This window comes from Microtus oregoni, unplaced genomic scaffold, assembly GCF_018167655.1.
Source record: "Microtus oregoni isolate MIOR12 unplaced genomic scaffold, Mior012 000034F_ref0000314, whole genome shotgun sequence".
Lineage (NCBI taxonomy): Eukaryota > Metazoa > Chordata > Mammalia > Rodentia > Cricetidae > Microtus > Microtus oregoni.
This window is the reverse complement of record NW_024543093.1, coordinates 17,671,994-17,696,156: the sequence shown is the minus strand read 5'-3', so window position 1 is coordinate 17,696,156 and position 24,163 is coordinate 17,671,994. Positions and strand designations below refer to the sequence as shown.

General features: G+C 36.2%; 1 protein-coding gene across 25 annotated transcripts in view; it reads right to left on the bottom strand.

The window, feature by feature from the left end:
* The window catches only part of Nrxn1 (neurexin 1), a 1,082,053-nt gene that overhangs the window by 950,465 nt on the left and 107,425 nt on the right, over nt 1-24,163 (bottom strand). For 18 of the 25 annotated variants that reach the window (XM_041630237.1, XM_041630235.1, XM_041630239.1 and 15 more), the window contains exons 3-5: nt 23,570-23,587; nt 19,873-19,902; nt 19,113-19,124 (exon numbers count right to left, since the gene is read on the bottom strand). The exons of 5 other annotated variants lie outside the window; for them this stretch is intronic. In XM_041630237.1, the coding sequence (XP_041486171.1) occupies nt 19,113-19,124; nt 19,873-19,902; nt 23,570-23,587 (60 nt within the window). The remainder of the gene's footprint in view (nt 1-19,112; nt 19,125-19,872; nt 19,903-23,569; nt 23,588-24,163) is intronic. 2 more of the 25 variants (XM_041630238.1, XM_041630246.1) reach the window with 1 other exon arrangement.

Genomic DNA, 24,163 nt, shown 5'->3' with positions numbered 1-24,163 from the left:
TAGGTCATGCAGGAAACCTGAAATTTCCAGAGACGAAAAGCAACTTTACTCTTAAGAATCAAAAGATTGAACTCTTACACAATCACCTTGAGTCTCTTCTGCAGCATTCTGCCAGGGTAGACCCTACATATAAAATCCAAACCTTCCTTTATCTTTCCACTTACTGTCTCTACACTGCTCGAGCTTTCTCCATGCTATCCTCTTACCCACTCTGTATCTGCTATTTTCTTTTATGAATGTTTGGCTCACAATATACTATGACAAGTCAGATATATTCTTATGTTCCTTGAATAACAAGAAGAGGTGTAATAAATTTTGTGATGATTAAGTTTTAATGAGTTATTATCAAAAATGGGTAAAGAATAAGAATTGTAAATTTGATTTTTCATGTCAATTACTTAATGATCTGACACAAAATTAGTTTCATTAAGAGACATCAGAAAAGGTTTTAATCTCAAAGGAAAACTCAATAAGGCTTGAAAACTTTAGAAAACCAAGAAGAAAATAAAATTAGGACCATTTGGACAATTTAGACCAAAACTGACCAAAGAACAATCCAATAGAACTATCTTCATGTTCTTCATGGAGTATGAATCCAATAGAATGGAGTATGAAGCCAATATAACAGCAGCTATCTTCACTTTCTTCATAGAGTATGAATTAAATCAATCCCATTGTCAATTCATACTCATCAGAATCGTTTTCTTTGTGTTTATAAGTACTTACAGAATGACTGCATCTGTAATTGCAGCATGCCTGCTAGAAGATGGAGACATTAAGGAGGGGATGAACCTCTGATTGACCCATATGAGTCTCCAACAGGAAACTGGAGCCATTAGATTTTAGAAGCAGGAATAAGAGTGCATTCTTTATCCCCTATATGAGGTTTTCCTTCAGCTGACTATCAGAAGCGGCAATGTTGTTAGTACCCAATTAGTTCTTAGACACCATCAATTCGCTTACAAAGAACTAGAAATTGTCCTTAAAAAATAGGCAAGGACAAGGAAATTAGTTTACTCTCAGCAACAGTCCTTATACCAAACATCAACTCATTTTGCTTATAAGACACACAAAAGTAAAAACAGTCCAAGTTTTTTTAAAGATGCTGAATCACATTTAGAGTTAGGAACACAGTAAGAATAAAAATAAGTTTTCTCAGGAACAAAAGAGCAAGAACAACAGCATAAATATTAATGAACTAGATCTATACCCCAAACTCTACTCTCAGAAAGAAAGGTTTTCAGATTTGCAGCCTAGACATCATATTAACTTATCTTGGAAAGTAGTCATCCAAAAATCTGCTATCAATTAATTTTGTTGTCTGATTAAATTTGTGGAAACAGCACTGCTTTCGAGGAAGGGTATCTTCATTTATAAGACATAGTCTTTCTAGTGGGTTTGTTCCACTGATGGCAGAAAGCTCAAATTGAGTATAGCACAGTCTTTCTAGGCACCGACAGGCAGCAGCGGTGTGACCTTGTTGTTCCCTTGCATGGCACCAGGAAGCCTTACTATCTTGGAGACCTTTTCTCATGTTCCAAAGTGGAGTCAAGTATTGTTATCCAATTTCTCAGACAATTGCTTTGAGATGATAAGGAAGCTTTTGAAGTTGAAATTTAGCTGGACATGGTGACACCAGTCTGTAATCATGTTAGTTGGGATGCTGGAATATGAGTTCAAGGCCAATCAAGAATTCATAGCAAGTTCCAGGCTAGCTTGAGCTACATAGTGAGATTCTGTTTAAAAATTAACAAAAAAAAACAGTAACACTAAAAACAAAAATCTGCTTGCATAGAGATGCAATGTTTTATTATACAATCTTGTCTTATTTGGAATTATTAGAAGTGTCAGTAGCATCAGAGATACAAATCAAGAGCCAAGATGCTAGGGAGAAATCACAACTGTATCACTACACTGAAAAATGCTAAGCATTTTTCCTACCCAGCACATGCATAGTACAGGAACTAGCTAAATGGATTCAAGCTATTTTCTTTTAGAACACTTAGAAAGATTATATATTAAACAGTGTTTATAAGAAGTTACTCTGATTAGCTAAGAGGTCTATTAAAAGCTTTAAAAAACACTTTTTAAAACTTTCTGGGTGGTTGACACCCAGAGCATTCTAACCTATACTTTACTTCATTCTTGTTTATGAACTAACATGATCAGCTCTTCAACCTATACTAGACTTGTTCTGTCTTACTGTAACACTAAATTAATGTGGCTTAAAAACTACTTTTTAATAACATCTGTTTCTACTGGGTAAATGAACAATGTAGTTTTTAAGGAATGGCCATGTAAGGTATGTATACACAATGTAGTTTTCTAAGGAATGGCCATGTAAGGTATGCATATACAATGCAGTTTTCTAAGGAATGGTCATGGAGGGTATGTGTATACATATGTACATGATGATACTGACTTTCAACTTACCATTTCCTAATAGGTCCCGTGGACCTTTTGAATTATCACTTTGCATCAAGTTAGAACTTGGCTTACAATTTAACAATAGAAAATATTGCAAATGGAGGGAAAATACATGGACATATTTGTATTGCCTGCAGAATAAATGTCTCAAGCCTAGCTGCATTTTTTGCTCAGTGGCAGCCTTGGTGTTCACCAGTGAAAACATAAAATCTGTTCTGTCAGTGGACCCTTAGGCAAAAGCAATGGCGCTGGCAAAGGCCTGAGATGCTGCTCACCACAGGCCCAAGGGCCCTAAGGTACTTATATGGTAAAATTGAACTTGTGTTATTTTTTTTCTTTGAAACGATGAAATCTGGAATGCTTTAATGAATTCAAAATTTTAAAGGGTAAAATCTGAAGTGCTGGCTGTAGACCACTAACAGGAGTTAACCATTAACGGGAGTTTTCAAATGTTCCGGAAATAAGAGCCCCTTTGTATATATAAAATGGGAGGAAGTCCAGTATTGAAACAGAGTGATGGCTGTAGAATCTTGATACAGCTCTTAGCAGGGCTTCCTTCACAGTGGTCTTGTCATGTCTACCCATAGCCTCAGGCTTGACAAAGCACCACTTGAAATCCATTAGCTCTGCGTCATCTGTGGCATTTAGGATGGAAGAATACAGCTTGTTTCATAACAATTTCACTCAAAAGAATGAGACAAGTCAGAAGGGCTCAGGTAAAACTTACACAGTTGGAAAAATACACCTAGCGGCTCTCACCTAGGTGTTCCTGGCAGGGCTCAGTCTCTGTTTGCTTCCTGTAGTTTAGAAAGCACAGTCTCGAAACCTCAGTGTTGTGCAGTCCTAATGTGACTATTCTGCTTTGGGAATAGGACGAGGCTGAGATGATTCCCTTAAGTAAACAGAGTGAAAGCAGAAGCACAGGGGCAGGGATGGCGCTGAGGCCATGCAGGAGCATGTGGCTGGAGCGGGATGCCTTTTATGGTCTAAACTATATTGTGCGTCACTTGTTCCTTCTTCTTAGGCAAAACAATTCCCCACCTCTTGGTTCCCTCATTTGTAAAATATTTTGCATGCACAAAGTAACTTGACCTTTGTTTGGCAAGGGTCTACCGTATCCATCACTATGACATATTTTGACAACGGTCACTGGTTGGAACACACTATCAAGTTTTTATGGTCTTCTTCAGTACTTCACCCTGCCTCTCGATGCCCAAACAGTGGTCCCTTTCCACCTAGCGCCTGCTAAGGCAGAGACTCCTCTCCTGTGTGCTCTTTCAGAAGTGCAATCTTTGTGCACGCCATCACTGAAGCTCTACAAGTGACTTTTTCTTTGTCCTTTAACCTGCCATATGGAGCTCAGCTCTCAAAGTCTCCCTCAGTTTACTTACTGCCATCTACTGCTGGCCTTGCTCTCTTTGCATCACCAAACATTTGACTATAATTTCACCTCGGAACTGTACTTTCTAACATCACCTTCTCAGTTCAGACCCCATCACCTTTGACTTCATTTCATTTTCTCTCACTGCCCCTGCCGTCTTGACACAGCAAATGGCAACTGGCAGTAAGCAGGGTTGGGTGACGCCATGCCCTGACTCGCTCACACATATTCACAAATAGCAGTGACAGCTCTGCCTTGATCCCAAAAATAAGTTTCCAATTCCAGACTTTAAATTCAGGTACACAGAAATCTGCCAATCACTATATTTGTGTGCTTCATGAATTTGCTTATGGCTCTAATAGTCACTGAGACTATAAAGATAAATAAGTTTCTGTGTGTCACCCCCAAAATTAGTTAAAAATGATCTGCAGCTATGGATTAGAATGTTGTCAGCTGCCCGTTTCAAACCTCTTTTCGGGCCACCAGTACTAGAGTTGTGCCACGCCCATCCATAACCACGTTCTGTGTGTTACCTCAGTATTCTCATCACGCTGGCCTTTCCTTTACCAGGGAGGCTCTCCTCAGCTAGCTCTTTACTTCCAGAAACTTTCATATTTCCAATTAGAACTTCTCTTTTGCTCTAAAAGACAGTTGATTTTACATATTTATAAACAGTTTATATTTATTTTACGTAAAGAACACTCAACAGGACCTCATATGTAGCTTATGCTCACTAACCCATATTCAAGTAAAAAACTGAGAAAATATGCTTATTAAACAATTTTCCAAGTATCGTCTCATTATTTGGATGATATACTAAATATTTGACACATTTGGAACAGGTAGAGAATAGTACAGAAGGCAATCTTGCCCTAGGTGTTATAAATATATTTTGATATAATATATGTATATATATTATAAATATATTCTCACCTGGATATTGGTATGCTACCCATCTTTATTCCTTATCACATATTTTATAACAAGTGATTATATATTATCTGTTTATTATATTTGGATTCAAAATTTCTTGGTTGCTAATGATAACCAGTCTCCCTGCCTTCATATCCTAGTGGTGAACCCATGTATCTTAAATGGTATCTTCACTCAACTACAGCTTATGATGGGAACCTGAGAATCAGTTGTAACTTTTTTTTTATTTTTTGAGGTTGGGGGGGATCAAGACAGGGTTTCTGTATGTAGCAGCTCTGACTGTCCTAGAACCCACTTTGCAGACAACCTGGTTCGAAGTTAAGGAGATGGGCCTGACTCTGTCTCCCAAGCGTTGAGAGTAAAGGTGCTGCACCACATGTCTTCAGCTCTGCACAGCCCACAACAAATGAATATAAAATCTATCATACTTCCGATGTGTTTTCCTTTCTCCTTCTCCGATTCTCACAAAGGTGAGTGCCACGTATCATTTTGACTAAAGCACAGTTGTCGTGCTTATTCCCTCTAGTTACATAGTTCTGAAATTTGTTGTGTTACCAGCATAATCTTTATTTTTAAAAGGCAGGTGAAATTTTGTTCCTTGAAACTTTCACACTCTTGGATTTTATGTTTTTCTAGCTGGATTATATTTACTTCTTGCAAATTACTTGTTTTTGTTTTTTTTTTTGTGGAACAAGCACCTCTCTATCATGGGAAGTCAAAAGAATAGCACCCAGTCTATGGTTCTAATCTCTAGAACTTAAGAGTGCATTAGATTACACAGAAAAAGCAACTGAACTTAGAGATGTAATTAAGTTTGCTAAACAATAGACATGTGAAGAGGGAGAGTATCATAGATTTTCATAGTATGAAAAAAGTATAAATTCTTTATAACATAATGATATACAAGAAGAATATATAACCATGAAACAAATGTTCAGAGAAATACAAGATTTCTACCTTGATAAAGTGAAATGGGGTCACCAGTCAAGGGAGTGTAGAGTAGCTTCAAAACTGGAAAAGAAAAAAAAAAAAAACAAATCCCCAAATTCCAGTCTTTTATCCAGTGAGATAGATCTATACCACACTTCTGACATGAACAACAGTAAGGTAATAAATTTTTCCCAAATATGCTGATAAAATTGTGATAACTTGCTGGGCAATGGTGGCACATAGCTTTAATCTCAGCACTAGCGAGGTAGAGGCAGGGAGATCTCTGTGAGTTCGAGGTGAGTCTAGTCTACAAGAGCTAGTTCCAGGAGTGGCTTCAAAGCTATAACAAAACCCTGTCCCAAAACCCCTCCCCACCCAAATTGTGATAACTTGCTACAGTATCAGTAGAGAAGAAATTGAAATTTCTCAAGAAGGTTAGTGAGTTGAAAGCCATGATGTTAATAGCTCAGAAAAGGTGGAATATTGCTCTTTTAAAATATATTGTTATGAGTTTTAACTGTTGTGAAGAATGGTTGCAGAAATACCTTTAACTACTATGCTTCCTGACGGGCAGCCTGCATTATTTGTTATTTATTATAGATTCCTAATATCTTGGAGAGAATATTTGGTAAAATGGTTGCTTTTTAACAAGTGATATTAGGGCTGAACAGAAATATTTTAAGTTTCCCTAAAGCTCAAATTATACACGGCTGAGCAGAGAGTGAGATGGCCCCCTCTTTTAAAATTTGGCAGGTGTCAACAAAAGGATACACACACAGACACACACAGAAGCACACACACACAAGTTGGACGTCTGAAACAAAAACATCATATACAGATTCACACTTCTGATTCACACTTCTGGATCCTGCTGTGCCCTGCTCAGAGAACATGGACAATGACTACCTTTGGATTTGAAAAGTAGCCTAGCGAGTGTAGTATGTTCAGTACAGAGGAAGGAAACGGAGCAGAGAAATCTGGCAAGGCTTCAACTCCGGAAAGGATGACATTAAAAGACAGAAACTGTAAACTCTGGGAAAGAACAGTCAGGGTTTGCAGATGAGAGAGTTAACTTGTTTATAGAAGGCATTTCAAGTTCTTAAGTCTATACAGACTTGTTTAACTCTATCAAAATTAAAAAATAAAAATACAGAACAGAGCCCTTTGGAGTAAACCAGTAAAAATTTTAGGATATAACAATAACAACATGGGTGAATGGTTATAACTTAAACAGGCAAAATTTTAATTAAAATAAACAATTTTTACAATTACAGAATTTATTTCAAGTTATTATTTTCAGAGGTATCGACTCTATTCTGCTTCTGGGCTCACAAACTAAGCTTGGGTCAACCTGGCTGCAGAGGAAGGGAGCCTTGCTCACGGCTCATTTCATTAGACGGCTTCTACAGTGTTGACACATGTTATGTTGCTCTCATTTGTCAATTAATTCCTTTTCAATTCTCAAAAATTTTGTCTGGTTTTCTGGTTGTACTGGATTTCACAATTACCATTGTCTGAAACATAAGACCACATACTTTTTTGCTTCAAGTCACTTGCTGTGCTCTATTTGCTATGTTACAACTCCCACATATTTTTTGAACACTCCAAAATAAAACCTGGAAGGGAATTCAAAGACGTGATGGAATTAAGGTTTTTTTCCTAAGCCTATATTCATTTATATTGAAGCATAACAATTAAGCAAAATAAGTCAAAAGCAACCTGAACATTTTTCTTGGGAAGCAATTAGAATTAGTTCGTTGTTAACAGGACCTTAATACTTTCAAGTAATTTTTTGCGTGTTGTTAAAGAAAAATGGTTTGCCTTTGTTATTTCGACTCATAAAGGATGTTAGGACCATTTGCCAATCATCTTTCAGGTAGATATGTCAGGTATGTTGTAAGGGTTTCATTTATGTTTGTCTTTTTTTTTTTTTTTTTTTTTTTTTTTTTTTTTTTTTTTTTTGCTTTGTTAGCAGTAAAATGAAAGTCTTAACAGAAACCCTCACAGGGCTGGGAAAACAGCTGCTGGTGAGAGTCTAGTCGAGCATACAGAAAGCTCTGAGTTTGGTTCTTAACACAAACTTAAACCAAGTGTGGTACCATAAGTCTGTCATCTCAGCACTTAGGAGGTGGAAGCAGGAGGACCAGAAGTTCACATTCATGCTCAGGTACATAGAAAGTACAAATGTAAAAAGTACAAAGTTAGCCTGGACTATGTAAGATGTTATCTCAACAACTCTGGTCTATACAAGATATGGTGTGTGTGTGTGTGTGTGTGTGTGTGTGTGTGTGTGAGAGAGAGAGAGAGAGAGAGAGAGAGAGAGAGAGACACTACTTCTTATAGTCCTTTTCATCTTACTTCATTTCTCAACATCTAAGACTCTCTAAACTGTGTAAATGTGGATACTCAGGGTAAGAGGGTTTTTCCATTTACCTTTTCTTTATGTTATTCAAATGTCTTTGATTTCCCTTGAAAAATGGCTTCATTTTCTTTTTAGACACCAAGAAAGATCTAGTTCTCCACATTGTTCTTCAGTTGAACACACACCCTTCTCTAGAAATATATACTTTTTCATTTCATATCTACAATAAAATAAGTTGTTTTGCCTGAAATTTACAAATATGAAAAATGGGATTTCGAAAGGCCAAATTACTTGACTAAAGCTACATACCTGATGATTTAGAATGTGGCATCTAATTTGTAGGTATACTCTACTGCAATCTGTGTATTCATTGAATACAGACTTTGCATCAATTATCTCTTGGACTTTGGCTAAGATGTGGACTAGTACTTGGCTTTCATTGAAGTTTACTATTTTCTAGGGATTACACCTGTCCTCAATACAAAACAAATAAACCTGTCTAAGATCTCACTGTTTAATAGAAAATGAAAACCAATGCCATCCACAACAGAAGTAAATATCAGACCTAGTGTTAAATCCATTCTGACTGGTTTGATCTAGTTCTGGCAGTGTAGTCAGTAGGCTAAAGTTTGCTATTGACACAGACAAATCTTTTAGTGCCCCTCCCCCCAATTTAGAAACTTTCTATCAAGTTCCACTTCTTGTGTGATTCATGTACCTACCATGACAGTGACCTAATGTCTTCCACCTCTGCAAAAACCTCACCAAGACTTACCAAAGGGCTGTCCAATGTCTCCTAATCTGTTTCACATTAAAATGCACTTGTCTAGTGTATATCACCAGGTCATTGTCTAAGAACAGATGTATTAGTGAGAAGTATGTGGCACTTTCAGATATTTCATGTTAATTTTTTTAGCAGGGCTGGGCTACTGAGAGAATTATTTTTGATGAGGATATAATTTCTAGTGTCCCTTCAAATTACATGAAATATGCAACCATTCGTAGACAGAGCCCTCTCCAGCTGCTGGCATTGCTCTTCTGCATTTCACTACCTGGAGAACACATAGTGTCTTACTGTCCTGTGTCTACAAGCTCCTCTCTTCATGTCACTTCAGCACTCCTCATCCTGTTTCTTCTTGTTTGCATGTCTCTTTTAACCACATCCTTTTGAGATTTTTGAATATACATATATATTATTTTTAATGGCTCCAAGATTCTCCTGTTTTAATAAACTTCTGGGACCAAATGTCTACTTGCTACAACATTTTCTTTGCTCAAATGGAATAATTCTGCTTAATGGTCTTTCACTGTAATCTCCAGTCAGTACCCAGTTGTGTTTGTGACGCAGTTTTATGTCAACTTAGTATTTGTTATTCAGCCTTTTCTGTCTGATCTCTTTATCAGATTTTACTGTTGAAACTGATCCTAATGGTATTATGGAGAATCCATGATCAGGCATCACTGTAAAAGTGCAAAAGTTGTGACACACTCAACTTATTACATTTTCTTAAACACAATCTGAATTACATATCAAGAATACTTTAATGACCACTACAGCACGGGTTTAAAAATTTGAACGACCTCTTAACTAGAGGAGAAACCGCTATTTAGTTGCAGGAGTCAAAGCCAATTATCTAACCACATCTTTCTCAGCAGGAGAAGTTCTCTTAAAGTAAATGGTAATTCTCTTCAGCAGTGAGAAAACTCAACTTAGAAGCAGTACAGAGTGAGCTAAAGTATATGTTACTGTACAAAAAACAACAAAGAAGATCTTGTCACCATGAAGTTCAAATATCTAGCTTTTGGAAAACAAAATCTATTTGGTGGACTTGGTAATGGCTAACTTGTGCTTTGTGTCTTCTTAGGAGGAAGATTTTTTTTTAATTTATTTTATTTTTTTTCTAAGCACAGAATTCCAACTGCCATGAACCTATTGAAAAAAGTTTTCTTAGGGTCCTTGAAAATTTTTGTATTTAAAAATATGCCTCAACAGACAATTTGCTTATGTGTGTTGGACAGTTTTCTAAGAACTATTGAGGAAGAAAAAAAAAAAGAATGTGTCAAGGTTTTAGTAATGTGTGAACAACTGTTCATATGTTCTACCAGTAAAGAGAAATGCCTGAGTGCTTTGCTTCAATAGTGGTTCTCAGTAGAGGTTATTTCCTTTGGCTAAGTCATGTCATATTTCAGATAGTTAAGGAAAAAGTTCAACGGGGCTTAGTGTGAAAGGTCATTGTCATTCCTTCTAGATACAATGAGAGGACAAAAATAAAATTAACATTATTTGAAACCATCAGCTCAAGAATGGGACTTCTCTGTGGACTACTTCCATCCTTCTACTTCATTGAATCTAACATTTATTAATCCCATGGAAGAAAAGATCTCTAGTCACAGAAAGTCAATATAGCCCTAACTTCTGGGCAAGCAATGGGAAATGCAGGTGCCTTTGGCTGTGGATCAGGTATGTATCCTTTCATTTCACAATTACTTGAAAGAAAGAACAAGATACCAAAATTTCTTTAGGTAAGCACAACAACAAAATTTTTAGCTATTCTCTAACCTTTGCAGATTGCTGGAAGAATTTGCTACTAGGTTTGAAAAGCCACACCTAGCTTGTATTCTAGGGCTTCCCTGCCAAGGGGAATCACAATTGACCCATTTAGGGAATTCCAGCCCTTTGGCAGCTTGCTAACACATTCTAAATTTGGTTGTTTCCTTAAGTGGATAATTAAATTTCCTACAAATGTATACAATCTTTAAAATGCCAGCTATAAAATATAAAATAGGAAAGTGGGTCAACTGACCATGTAACTTTCCCAAGAAACAAAATAAATTGTGGTTTTTAAATGTCGTGTAACAAGATGCTGTTTTGATTTTCTGGATGATCTCATTTGTGGCTTTGGTGGCATAATTTCATAGGCTATATCTGTGTTATATCGCAAAATGATCATAAGAGGAAAAAGAAAATAGCCTTCATTCACAACTATAGGAACATCCTAACTCTTACTTGACTGAGAGTAAATACATATGACTCCCAGAGCTTCAGCTGTGTCAGTTCTGCAAGGGCAGTTCTGTGACGTAAGATGCCCAGCACTTCAAAGGTGAATAAACCGATACAAAAGGAAGGACTTTGTCTGGTATGTGTAAAAGACATTTTCTATAACTAAGTATAAATTGAAAGTGAACAGCTTCATCTTGGGGAAGTAGTAGCATCAATGTGGTGATATTTCTTTCTTCCTTTTAAAAAATTTCTTTGTGGATTTTTGGGAGCCTAATATCATGCACCCCAAGTTACCTTTCTTAAGGTCAGTAAAATTCCCTTTTGAAAAGCAGGGCTTTTATAACCTGCATAACAGAGTGTGATCCACATCAATGCTGACTAAATAACCAGGACTAAGGCTAAAGAAAAATCCTCTTTAACCACTTCCTCTCTCTTTTCCAGCGTTCCTCTCTCTTCCTCTTTTCCTTCTCCCAAGGCTCTCCCTTTTCTCCAGCTCCATTTCCTCCTTTCCAAAAAGGACAAACATATGACATTTTTTTTTTTTAAATAATGGCCTCAAACTCTGCAATTTTATTTGGTTGTAATCTGAGCGTTTCATACTATTATTGTTCATCAGTTCAGGTTCTGTACCTGAAGCCTAATAGATGCAGATCTGGACTCCTTACCAATCATCCACATGAACACTCATCTCTAGGCATGGTAAAGTTGAAAAGCTAGAGGTATGGATAGCTAACCTAAGAATAAGAAATCGTATTTCCTTGTTTGGGAAAGCACAACCTGAGCTACTTGAAAACAAAGTAAGCCATAAATTATAAAACAGTATTTCCTTAACAGATCACAAAAAAGAAAGCTATTTAGAAACTAAGTTTCCACAAGCCATTTCTGCGACATATATATTCGTGGAGATGTACATGTCCATGGAAGTACTGCCTGCTTAAAGAAATACATTTAAAATAGATTGGCAAGAGAATTTTTAAAGTAAATCTTTGATCATCACTGTTACAGGACAGGCTTTCAAGTCCCCACTAAATTCCCAAAGACCTTCTAGATGAAACAGGGAACAGGAAGATCAAAGGTCCCTTTAGTTTCCTGCATTCCTCTGGGCCAATGAGAAGACCTCTACTATTGAATTTTTGGCCCTTAGGGATATTTGTCTTGGAGGAAATAGAAAAAAAAAAGGGGAAGAAGAGAAGAAGGAAAGGGGAGGTAATGGAAGAGAAGGGAAGAAGAAAGACAAAGGGAACCAAGGAGGGAGGAAGGGAAAGAAAAATGTCCTATGAGACACCACAATAATTTAAAAATTTAATTTAAAGTGGGATTTTGAAAATTATCCTTTCAATCTGCCAGTCCATTATTTAGCAAGCATTAAGAATCACAGAGGTATAAGCTTCTAACCTCTAACATGTGTGTTCTCTGTAGTACAGGACATTAAGATGCCCAAATTCAGTTTGCTATAATCTAAAGTAATAATAATAATAATAATAATAATAATAATAATATATTGATATGATGATAAGAAGACAGTAAAACAAGAGCACCATGTTTGATAGGCTTTGGGCATATTGTGGTTCATTTATTTTCAAAAATCATTTAATTTAAATGAATGGGATAACTTTTTCTATTCTTGACATAAAAACATGTCTAAAAACATTTGCAGTCTGTAACCACATTCAGTCATAGATTATTTTACTAACTGATATTACATGGATAATGTATTGGATACATGAGGTTAAGATTTTGTGTATTGTTGGTTCTTTTATTTATTTATTTATTTTGAGACAAGGACTTACAGTATGCCGAGGCTGACCTTGAACACATTATAAACCTCCTTCATCAGTCTTCTGAGTTGCAGGCTTCAGTCAAAGGTTATGTAGCTTATTCAAGGTCAGGAGAGAATGAATATGGGCCTACATCCAGGCCTGGAAACTTCAAGACTCTTCCCACCGTGTTGTACTGATTACAGGTTATCATGTTTGGGTCTCACTACTCTAAATAGAAAACTTGAAAACGAGATGTAATGGATCCTGAACAATGTTTTGCAATAGGTTCCTCCTAAATTTGTCTTGAAAAAATCAGGCAAAGACTAGTTTCATAATAATGAACATATGCTATATCACAATAAGTAAGATCTCCTATGACGCTCTAGTACTACTGTTACTTTTAAAGTTTATTTCAGATGTTTTCTCCTCACACATTCAATGACATTCAGAGATCTGTTTGTTTTAGTCCATTACTATGAGAAATTATATAGTTTTATCTTATATAAAATTATATAGTTTATAAAGATTCTTGAAATCTGCTGATTTATCTGCTGTACTGTTTACGAAGCACTTTGCTCTATCTTAAAAGACATGGTTAAAAATATTGAGATGAACAAAGCTGATTTTTAATTCAATAAATAAGACAATCATTTTAGAAAAGGAATACTTTTTAAATACATATGTTAAAATTTAAATGTGAACCAGGTGGTGGTGCCACACACCTTTAATCACACCACTTGGAAGGCAGAGGCAGGTAGATCTCTATGAATTTGAGGCTGGCCTGTTTTACAAAGCAAGTTCCAGTAGAGCTAGAGCTATTACATAGAGAAACCCTGTCTTAAAAAACAGTAACAACAACAACAAAATTAAATGTGATTTGCAGCAATTTTTAGGCAGGCATGAAAGTTTCTAGCTGTATAACATCCCCCCCCCACACACACAAATAACATGGAAAGTTTCTTCTATGTCCCAAGAAGAGAGATCAATTTTCTACAAATCTAATAACATTCTTATTTAGTTAACCAGTATTTTAAATACAAGGCTATGAAGAGAGTTTATGAAGACATGGGGAATTTACCAACCCAAAACTACAGTTTCAGAAAACAGTTGCAATTTTACTATTTATAAACACAAAGAGATATAAATTAAATCATAGAAATGTCAAACAAACACATGTTCTCAAAGTGACTCGTGTTAATTGAAGACTGAGCAGACAGACATAAAGATAACCTGAGAGGCAACACTGAGCTCTTCTGTTGGCCATCTGGACCGAGTGGATGCTTAAAGTTCTGATGTTTTCCAGTTCTGTGGACGTAAGGAAGATCCAAATTGCAGTGGCACAGGTCACAGTGACAGACAGCTGAAGACAAACTACGTCTTAGCTGGTGCATATTAAAAAAAACCCACGATTTCAATAGAACATATTACAATTTACACTCTTCTGAGTAATGAAGATAAGTTAGTATTAGGGAGCTAAATTAGAAAAATGTGACTTAAAGATCCATACAAAGTAAATAAGATCATTTTTATAATTGATTTGGAAATCTGAAAGTACAGTGAAGTACACATAGAATTTCTAAAAGGATTTGCACATCAAAGGCTGGTGAGCCAATCCAAGCATGGCCCAAAAGTGCTCTGTAGCTAAAGAAGAGCTGAGCTACAGCAACGAAAGCCACGGAGAGCACCAGTTTGAATGCCACTGTCTCCCCAGTAGTCAAATGCACACAGCAAAGATTTAGAGAAATTATTGTGCTTCAAGGAGGATCCTCTAGGAATGTGGGTTTTATTTAATACAAGATTCCAGAGACTCCATTGCCACCTTTCAGCACTTAGGGACACAGAAAGAAGGTGTTCTATAGCTAGTGGGCCAGCCCTCACTACACAACAAATGAATGCACACCTTGACATTTGCCTTCCCAGGCTCTGAAGCTGTGAATTGCTGTTTAGAACCTAACCTAATCCATATCATTTTGTTACAGCAGCCTGACTGGACTATTACAGAAATGAAAGAAAATAAATACCACAAGGAAGTTAAGTTCTTATACAAATATCAAATTTTTTTTTGTGAGTGGGTTTAATAGAATAATATGACAGGACATAAAATTTTTAAATACTACAAGATTGAGGGCTGTTATCAATTAATTATTAAGGAATCTGGCTATTTACTGTGAGAAAATTATTTTGATTTTTCTTAGGATTGATTCTGATTTGAATCTTAAATATCAGTAATACCACAGAGGTAATACATTTTTGAATACATGAAAACACATTTCAGAGTTTGGCTTATAAAACTTTGACCTTCTCTAAACACCTTGGATCATGAATAAATAATAAATGATTATTTGATAGATTCGAGAGAAGAATTATTTCACACACATGGTATAGGATTTATATTTATATAAGACACAAAATAGACATATCATAATACAAGACTTCAATTTGGAATTTTCTAACAGCTGACTATTCTACGGTATACTAGAGTTAAGAAAATTAGAAAAAAAAGATAAAATCAAAGAGACATCACATGACCTATAGATTTGGTTATTTTTCCTTGTGGTGACAAATGACATTAAAAATCCATCAGGGGATTCATCCCTGCAGAAAATGAATTTTCCTTTTCCATTTGTTGGCTGTAATTCTTCTTCTATGTGCAAAGACCATGAGAATTAAAGACAATAATACCTTGACTTTATATTTCTTTAGAGATCCACTCTTTGGTATGCTAAGGCAAATGGAAGTGATATCAGAATGATGATTATTGCTAGATAGACAAACAATAGCTTTGGGATGAAATTTAAAAGACAAAAGGAAGTTTAGAGGAAGAAATAAACACATCCTGCATAATCTTCTGCTAGTTTCTTCTGAATACCTAAAAACATTTCTCATCCTTTTTACCCCTTCCTTTTTATACTTTGACCCATTCCCTTTCCAGTCCATAGTGGCACATTGTATACACTGGTATCATTAAAATGGCAAATTCAAGACCCAGTAAGAATGGAAATGTCCTGGAAATATCTAATGGTCAACCAGAAACATGATCTGCGTGCCCTCATGGAGCTTCCACTCCTCTAGGGAAAGGTGACATAAAATAAAACAAAACATGTAAATGCACAATTAGAACCCTATGCTGGGAAGGAAAATACAAGCCTTTCCTCAAAGCATCAATATGTAACTGATATAATTAGCCTCTTACTCTCGTTTAGTGACCAGCAATTATGGCTGGATTTGCATGTATAACATATGGCTATTTTTCTTGATTTAAGAGTCATTCATTCTTTCAGAAACCTATTATAGTAAAACCAAGTAAGTAAATTTAAAAATAAACAATTGTTGGAATGACCTGAACAGTTACATAGACAAGGACACTCATACATTTGCACCTACAAGTTCACTCGTGCATACACATACATACACAGACGGGGTGAGGGAAACACCAAATTTCTAGGGAAATTGTTAAATTTAGGTTCTAAGTAAAAATAAAATAAATCACCATAACTATTGATCCCCAAAATAATGCCAATGACAACTTTCAAGTGAAATAAATGTAAAATCAATAACAAGCAATACCCTAAAGACTATTTGGAATCATACAGCCAGCAGCAGTTAGATTTTCCATGGGCACTGCATGAGCTCTCCAAAAGAAAGCTATAGATTCTTAATTATATTTAATTAAAGGGGAAATATTTCCATTTTAAATCATAAAACAAATTTAAATTATTGACTCTCAAGTTTGAAGCAGAATAGCCAGCTGACAGACCTAAGTATGATGTACCATGAAGAGAAAACATTCATTTCATTCTTCATGATTCTGCTACCATACAACATGAACCCCTAGCCATTTTTGTCATACCGAAATGGTGAAATATTTTGCAGATTCCAAACCCTGAATGAGCTGGAAGAGATCAGGGTCCACATCCACTTGGGAAGGGTCCATCAGAAAGGGACTCCAGTGTTACCTTCTGGTGGAAGAAATCAGGAGGATGAAGAGGTTTTTTCAAATGTCTCTCTTTTTCACTTCTATCTTTACTTATTTTCTTTAAATGAAATGCATTCATCTCTAACTGGGTACTTGGAATTTAGTAAAAAAAATTCTCACAAAAGAAATCAAAGCATTAATGATGACTGACATTCTTGAATTCAATTTTGCTTCTAGATACAGACACAGAAATAGGTAAGTTTCCAGAGGTCCATTTCAAAGATTCTTAGTTCACTCTGCCAGAGAAAAGTGGAGTAGAGTGCATTACAATTCCATGGTGATGGAAAGATTGGAGAGAAACAAGAGTTTACAGAATGAACCAGTTATATTTCATGAGTCAGATTTAACTTCTTTTTAATGCACAACTAGCATTGAAGTTGATGTAGAAAGTTACAAAGTGAAATTCATAGACAATATTTTAGTCTTCCAACTGAGTGACAGAAATACGTTGACCTGGATTCATGCTCTTATTAAGTTTTGTCTGTGCACTAATTCATCCACATGGTATGCTGACAGGCTGAGCGTGATGCCATGACAGTCACAATTGTACTTTCTGCTCTAGAATGTAAATTGGTAAACCAGTTCACAGTGAAAAACTGACAAAGTTTATTTTTCATTTTTATATATCTAGAACAAACAATTATGTGATGGCAACTCTGGTATTCAAAGTAACCCCTCCATCTATCATTAGATACACACTGATTCCAATGATCTTTTTTTTTAAAAATGAAATAGAAAAATCAAATGTTTTTCCTCTATAGCTTTGCAATGGAGAACAAAAATTTGATAAAAATGATGAAATGAAGAAAATGTCTGTTACACATATAGCAGAAATATTTGAGACTTACATAGTATACTGAAGTGACTCTCAACATTAATTACCCTGAGTTGTTATCAACTGGATGTAAATATGATCTATTTCATATGTTTAGTTATATAACTAGAAAAGTATTTTGAGTTACTTTCAAAAGAGTTACTTTTTTAGAGTATAATGGATGATTGTATATACTCAAAGTCTACGCTTATACATTCATATAAATATATGCATACACATACTGAAGCACATTCTATTAACAAGAAAGCAAAAGACAATTTCCTACATATAATCTTAACCCCGAGTCCACATGCAGAACAGTATATAGACCATTAGGGACACACTAGAGCTCTCTGTCAATGGGATGTAAGCCTTGGGAAAAGGCTTTAGAAACTACCCAAAATGACTCATCAATGCTTTAAGAGAATTGATGACACCATCATTGTCACAGTGACTAAGACTCAAAACAAAATGAAGTTGTACTATTGGAAATGGCCAACTGGCAAAGCTGTGACAGGTAAGTGAAAGCTCTATTTTACAACATTTAACTTAGATGTCATTTCTTACTTAATGCTTGGCTCATGTTCAGATGCTTTTCTGAAACAGAAAAGGTTCCATGCTGGATGATACAAATGCAAGAAGGTAGAGGAGCAAACGCTCATCCTAGTCACGATGTTAACTTTTAACACCTAAGAAAGTGTCATAGAATTCAAGGAAAAGACATATTGCTGTATCTAAGGATAATTTTGATTTAGAATCAAAGATCAAGGGTGCATTAACTATTTCACAATTTAAAACAAAAAAGGTCATTCTAAACATTTACCAGGGATGTGAGTCACTTATTTCCTTTGCTAAACACAATGTAGATGCATCTAAACAGCAAACCGAACATGCTTCTTCTTCCATATACTTCAAAGAGTACTCATGCCTGACTTACCAAGTGACACAGCAATATATAGTTGCTATTAATATTCTTCATGTTAGTATGCATAAAGAGCAAGCTTGCTTTTCCTCTTTGGTTTCCACCACAGTGCTGCCTTTTAGGGCTTCCATGACATCAGTGTGTTTCTATGGCATCTAGCAGGCAACAAGGGAAGAATCCAGAGCATACAACCCCAGAGCTGTGCTATGATTCTTGCATCAGGCATAATGGACAGAGCAGGTGTGTCCATTCAGAGACGAATATACGTGGAAGATATAATTAGAGTCACTACACTCATCATTTAAATACCATTAAATGATACTGCAGGGACTGACACCACAACCTATAGCTAATTTTTAAATATACTAATTATATAAGCAACTGACATGGAAAAAATTAGTCCAAAAAGCAAAACATGGACATGGGAGGGCAAAGCAAAAATATTTCAAAGAACGCTTTCTTACCTTACATTCATAAATATTCATTAACATACACATACCTACCTCCCAGTACCTTTCACCAATGCCAAAGGTCTACATACATTTGCATAACTTAGACATACTGTAATCCACACAGATGAAACTAAGAAACAAAATAATGTAGTACCTTTACTTTTACCTATGCATTTGATGAGATGGGTCCATGAAGAAAGGATTTCCAGACAGAGAGAATAAAGAGGAGAAAAACAACAAGAAGAATTATGAATATGTGTAGATGCACTGTTCTCTGAAAATTAAACAAGACAAGAGAATATAAACAATGTTTTGAAGACAATGGAAAGGCAGTCCATACATTCTGAGAATTCTGCCTGTTTTTACAGAAAGGTTCATGCAAGGGATTAGAAGCCCATGCTCATGTTTAAAGTTACATAAAAGAAGAATCTCAATGCCCGTAGTATCAATTGCATGGGATATTACAATCAGCACTCTGGAAACCAAAAGTCAAAGCTGTCTGCAAGTTCCCAAACTGCCATGCATGGATGAATAATGGACTCTTCATGGAGTAGGTGATACTGGGGGTTTCAGATGTTAGCTCCTGACTGCTCTGGACTTTCCTCTTCTGTAAGGACTCTCCCACAGACACCAATAAGAAAAGCAAGGTTTCAGCCAAATTTCTTATGTCTTATTTATTTGCAGTTGTCACAGTGAGAGGGATGGAGGGATACAAGCGTCACAGGAGCAAAACAACATCAAACCAACAAATAGAAGCAGAAAATAAACCATGAAAAATGTGAACAAAAGCTATGTATTTCATTTGCAGCCACATCGTTTCCAAGCATCCGCCATACTTTGCAGCGATGGTTTTGAAAGCAGCTACAGAACAAGAAAACACTGAAAGCAGAGTGGAAAAGGAGCAGAACCCATACCTTGGTCGCCCATCATCAGGTGTGCCAGACCTTGAAGGGAAACAAGAGCACAGTCAGCAATAAACAAGGGAGCATGGGAAAGCAGGGTTGTCACGGTGACAAAAGTGTTCAGTGACAGACATCTTGCTTCCTATGAGACATGCCCGTATCACAGAGGCAAATCAAAAACATTCTTTCAACCCTTGGTTGGAATGCTTTGGGGCAAAGAGTTATAAAACAGCAGTGTCAACAGCAGCATATGCCGTGCTGTGTATTCTAAGTGTTAGTTAGAACAAGCACAAGTGTGAGAGCTTGGTTTAAATTCAGCCAGTCCCTTAAATAGTGCATCTGCCCTTTGATGACATTTGGAACATTGTCCCCATCGGGCTTGCCATTGTTTGCAATAAAATTATATTTTACGAACACCCAAAAGATTGTCTTTATCGTGGGCTGGGTCTGATCTTTTTCCTCTCTTCAAAAATGAGAACTTTCATAATTAAATGGGGTGTGGGAGTGGGAAGTGGCCTAAGTCACATTGAAATGACAATGCAGAAATATCCCCTTGTCTGATGCAGGTGGCTCAAATGCAAAACCCAGATAATTAGGCACGCAATTGAAAAGCTTGGATTTATGATACAGTCATGTTTTCAAGAAAGAATGGGTTTTAAGTAGATTCAATTAATTTTTCATGGGAAGAAAATTATTTATCATTTTAATTAAATGTTGTTCTGTGTTTATGCTCCTTTATTTACTCAAGTTATACACTGCAGATATAATATCCCCAAGAAATTTTTATGAAGATCACTATTTTTCTAAAGAAAATTGAAAATAGTTTCTTGCTTTGATTGGTTTTGAAGCATGTTCTCAGTATGTAACCTAGGATAGCCTCAACCATAGTCCTCATGTCATTTTGCCAACATGCCCAGCTGTTAGGATCATCTTAGCAAACAAAAGAGTTTACGTGACAAAAGAGTCACGTGAAAGAGTACTTTTTCTGAAAATCATGAATCATAGCAGCTTAGTCTCAACTCCGAAACACAGCTGTCACTTTTGGATGTATTTCAATAACTTTATATACAATCAGAGAAATGTAAGATCAAGTTTAAAAAATTCTGTCTTTTCAATTTGTAATGATACTTCAAATAGATTTGAAACTTTGAACTTGAAAGCATCATGCACCAGTTGCCCCTGATCTGCTTTTTCAAACTCATAAGTGTATTTTTATATTTGGTAAGGCTGATACAACTAGAAATTATCCTGTAATCACAACATAATTTGTAAATTATTTTAACAGTGAAGATGTTTCTGGAACAGCATTTCTGGAGGGATTTCAACAAAAATAATCACATAAGTGGAAATATTTTATATGTGATTTATTCAATTCTTTATATGATAAAGAAGAGGTTCATTTATTCAGATTTTTAATTTTTCATTTAATCTCACACATATCTTCATATATACATTGGCATATATATACACATCTATACACATGTATATATTTGTTGTGAATGTATATATTTCCATCTAGAAACATATTTGTATTTCTAGGATTGTTTTGTAGTCTAACTCGGGAAATTAGCCCTGGTAAGATCTAAACTTCCTGGAGATCTAACTATTAGAAAAGAGACTTAGAAATCTGTGGCACATTTGACATTGCACCCAAAAGGAAATTAATAAATCTCCAGGGACTACTATTTCTCTTGTTCCATTTCTAGCTCTAAAGGGAGCTTGGCTGCATTCTTATAGTCATATTGTAAAGCAAGATATTAAAATTATGATTTAATAACTTTATTACAACAGTTGAGGGGCTTCTATTCTGAGTATCTTATCAATGCCTTGCGCCAAATGATTCTGTGATTATGAAGAAGCATTTCTACTAATTAGGTTGACTTTAAAGTCCTTTGGAAATTCAAAGGGAGAAAAAAGAATGAACATTTTACAGAATTGTTTAAAAATACAGAAGAAAAATTTACAGCTTTTGTATGTTCACAAATTTAAAATTATGAAACTAGAAATCAGAAGGGATACAAGTCAACATTCGGGGGATATGATAGATTGTTTCTTTAGAAATTTTCACCTATTTTGCTTGAATATCAGTATAGTTCTGTAACAATTATTGATCATGAAAAAGTGACAAATTTGATGCTGATCTTGCGCCCATCAATGTTGTATTACAATGAAGTCTTCTTTTTGAAAAGAAATGACCCCTTCTTGACCTCAACTGCACTAATCTTTCACTCTGACTAGAGGCAGTTTGTGAGAAGTCTTTCATGTGTAGAAATGTAGTTGTGCTTATGAAATGACTGCATCCCAACCTGTAGCAACAAAGTAGATTTATGTTAAACTCCATTTCCTGACACACAAATGTCCACACATTGCTGACAACTGTTAAATAATGTGATTATACAATGTATATAGCAGGAGATAGTCCAGGTGTGGCTGTACTCGCAGGTAAAGCAAGGTGAATGTCTGCAATTGTGGCGGCAGTCTGCTCTCTAGGCTGAGCTACACAGCAGGACCACTTTTTAAAAAAAATGGGTGTGGAGGGGGGGAGGTGGGAGAGCGGTCGCGCAGTGGGAGGGGCGGCCCGGCCTCCGAAACCCCCAAGGGGGGGCGAGGAGAGTGCGGCAATGGGTATCCGGTTCCCTCGGCCCCGGGATTCGAGCACTGCTGCCGGGGGGCTGTAACACTCGAGGCGGGTGGCGCGTGCCTTTAATCCCAGCACTCGGGAGGCAGAGGCAGGCGGGTCTCTGTGAGTTCGAGGCCAGCCTGGTCTACAGGAGCTAGTTCCAGGACAGGCTCCCAAACCACAGAGAAACCCTGTCTCAAAAAAACAAAAACAAACAAGCAAAAAAAAAAAAAAAATGGGTGTGAAATGATGAGAAACTTATCTGTCTATTCTTTTGCTGCAGCTAATGCTTTTTGTGTTTATCTCTTCCAGATTTGGTTGGTAATATCAGACTACTTCACCCAAGTTCTATAACAATAAAATATTGAAATATGCTTTTAGGAACCAATGGGAAAAATATATGACTTTCCCCAAATTCCATGATTGAGATAATCTAATGATACTCCAATCAGTCATCCTCGTGTTAACACACTAATGGTATAAATATACTTACCCACGATCTCATGGCAGAACTGTGAGCTTTCATTTCCACTGGCAATGGCTTGTATCTCAATCTAAATGTGTGCGTCTTTCTTATTCTCAGTGTTTTAATCTATGTTCTTTTATAATTTGAATTATTTGAAACAAACCAAGGAGGTTAAAATGACAGAGTAATAAAGATATACACCAGAAAAGAAACTATTTTGCTCCAAAAAAAACCCCGAAAAGGTGAGAAAAAAAAATAAAGAAAAAGAATGGAGACAGAATCACACATTGTGTTATAAACTTCAAAGAAACACTTTATTTTTTAAAAAAGTAAAAGAAGTAGCATTGTATCCTGTTTCCATATAGAACACTGCTTTGAGTATTTTAAGACTCATATGGGCTGCTGAAATACATCAGGCACTGGAAGTAAGATTGAAGGCATTTTTATCCCAGAGACTCATGGGGTGGAAGGTGCAGATGTGTTCCATATGCAAAGTGATACACAATTAGAAATCAAGGGATGATCAGAAAGGTCAACTTACCGTCTATATTCGAGATGTACTCTATGAATACTGAGAAATAAAAATCAAAGAGGAGTTGAAAAATAAGGTAGAAAGCACCCACCTTCCACATTGTTGTCTTCTGAAAGCACATGACAAGGAAGGAGAGAAAAGGAGAAACATTCATTAAGCAGCATGCAGACTGGACCTTGCCTTTGCATGTCTTCCTCATGCAAGGCACCAAACACATCATGCAAGTGCTCCATCACTGTCATTCAAGGGTACAACAAAACCACAGGGGAGCGGGTTTCCTCCCATTGGCAGTGTTTAGTAGATGTGAGACAAAACAGCAATAGCACTGTCAGGCCTTGCACAAAGGCTGTTTGTTTAAGTAGACTTTCAGTGCTCCCTGTAAAGAGAGCTGCATTATTACTTCAGGCTGCTGGCAGCGTCTTTCCAGGCAATTTTTAAAAACTTTTTACTTTTATTTTGTAGTAATTCTAAAAAGCTCTATTTCTATATATTGATTTGGATCGCTGTTAAAGAAAGCCCATTGGTACTAGCAGTGAAATTTCACCAAAAGTTACTTTACTTCTCTCAAATGGGTTATTTCCATTATCCCTTGGTTTTGAATGCTTCTAATAACTTCCTTCGAATAATAACTACAGCATAGATTTATACAACAAGTATCAATGATTCATTTGGTTTAATTATTACA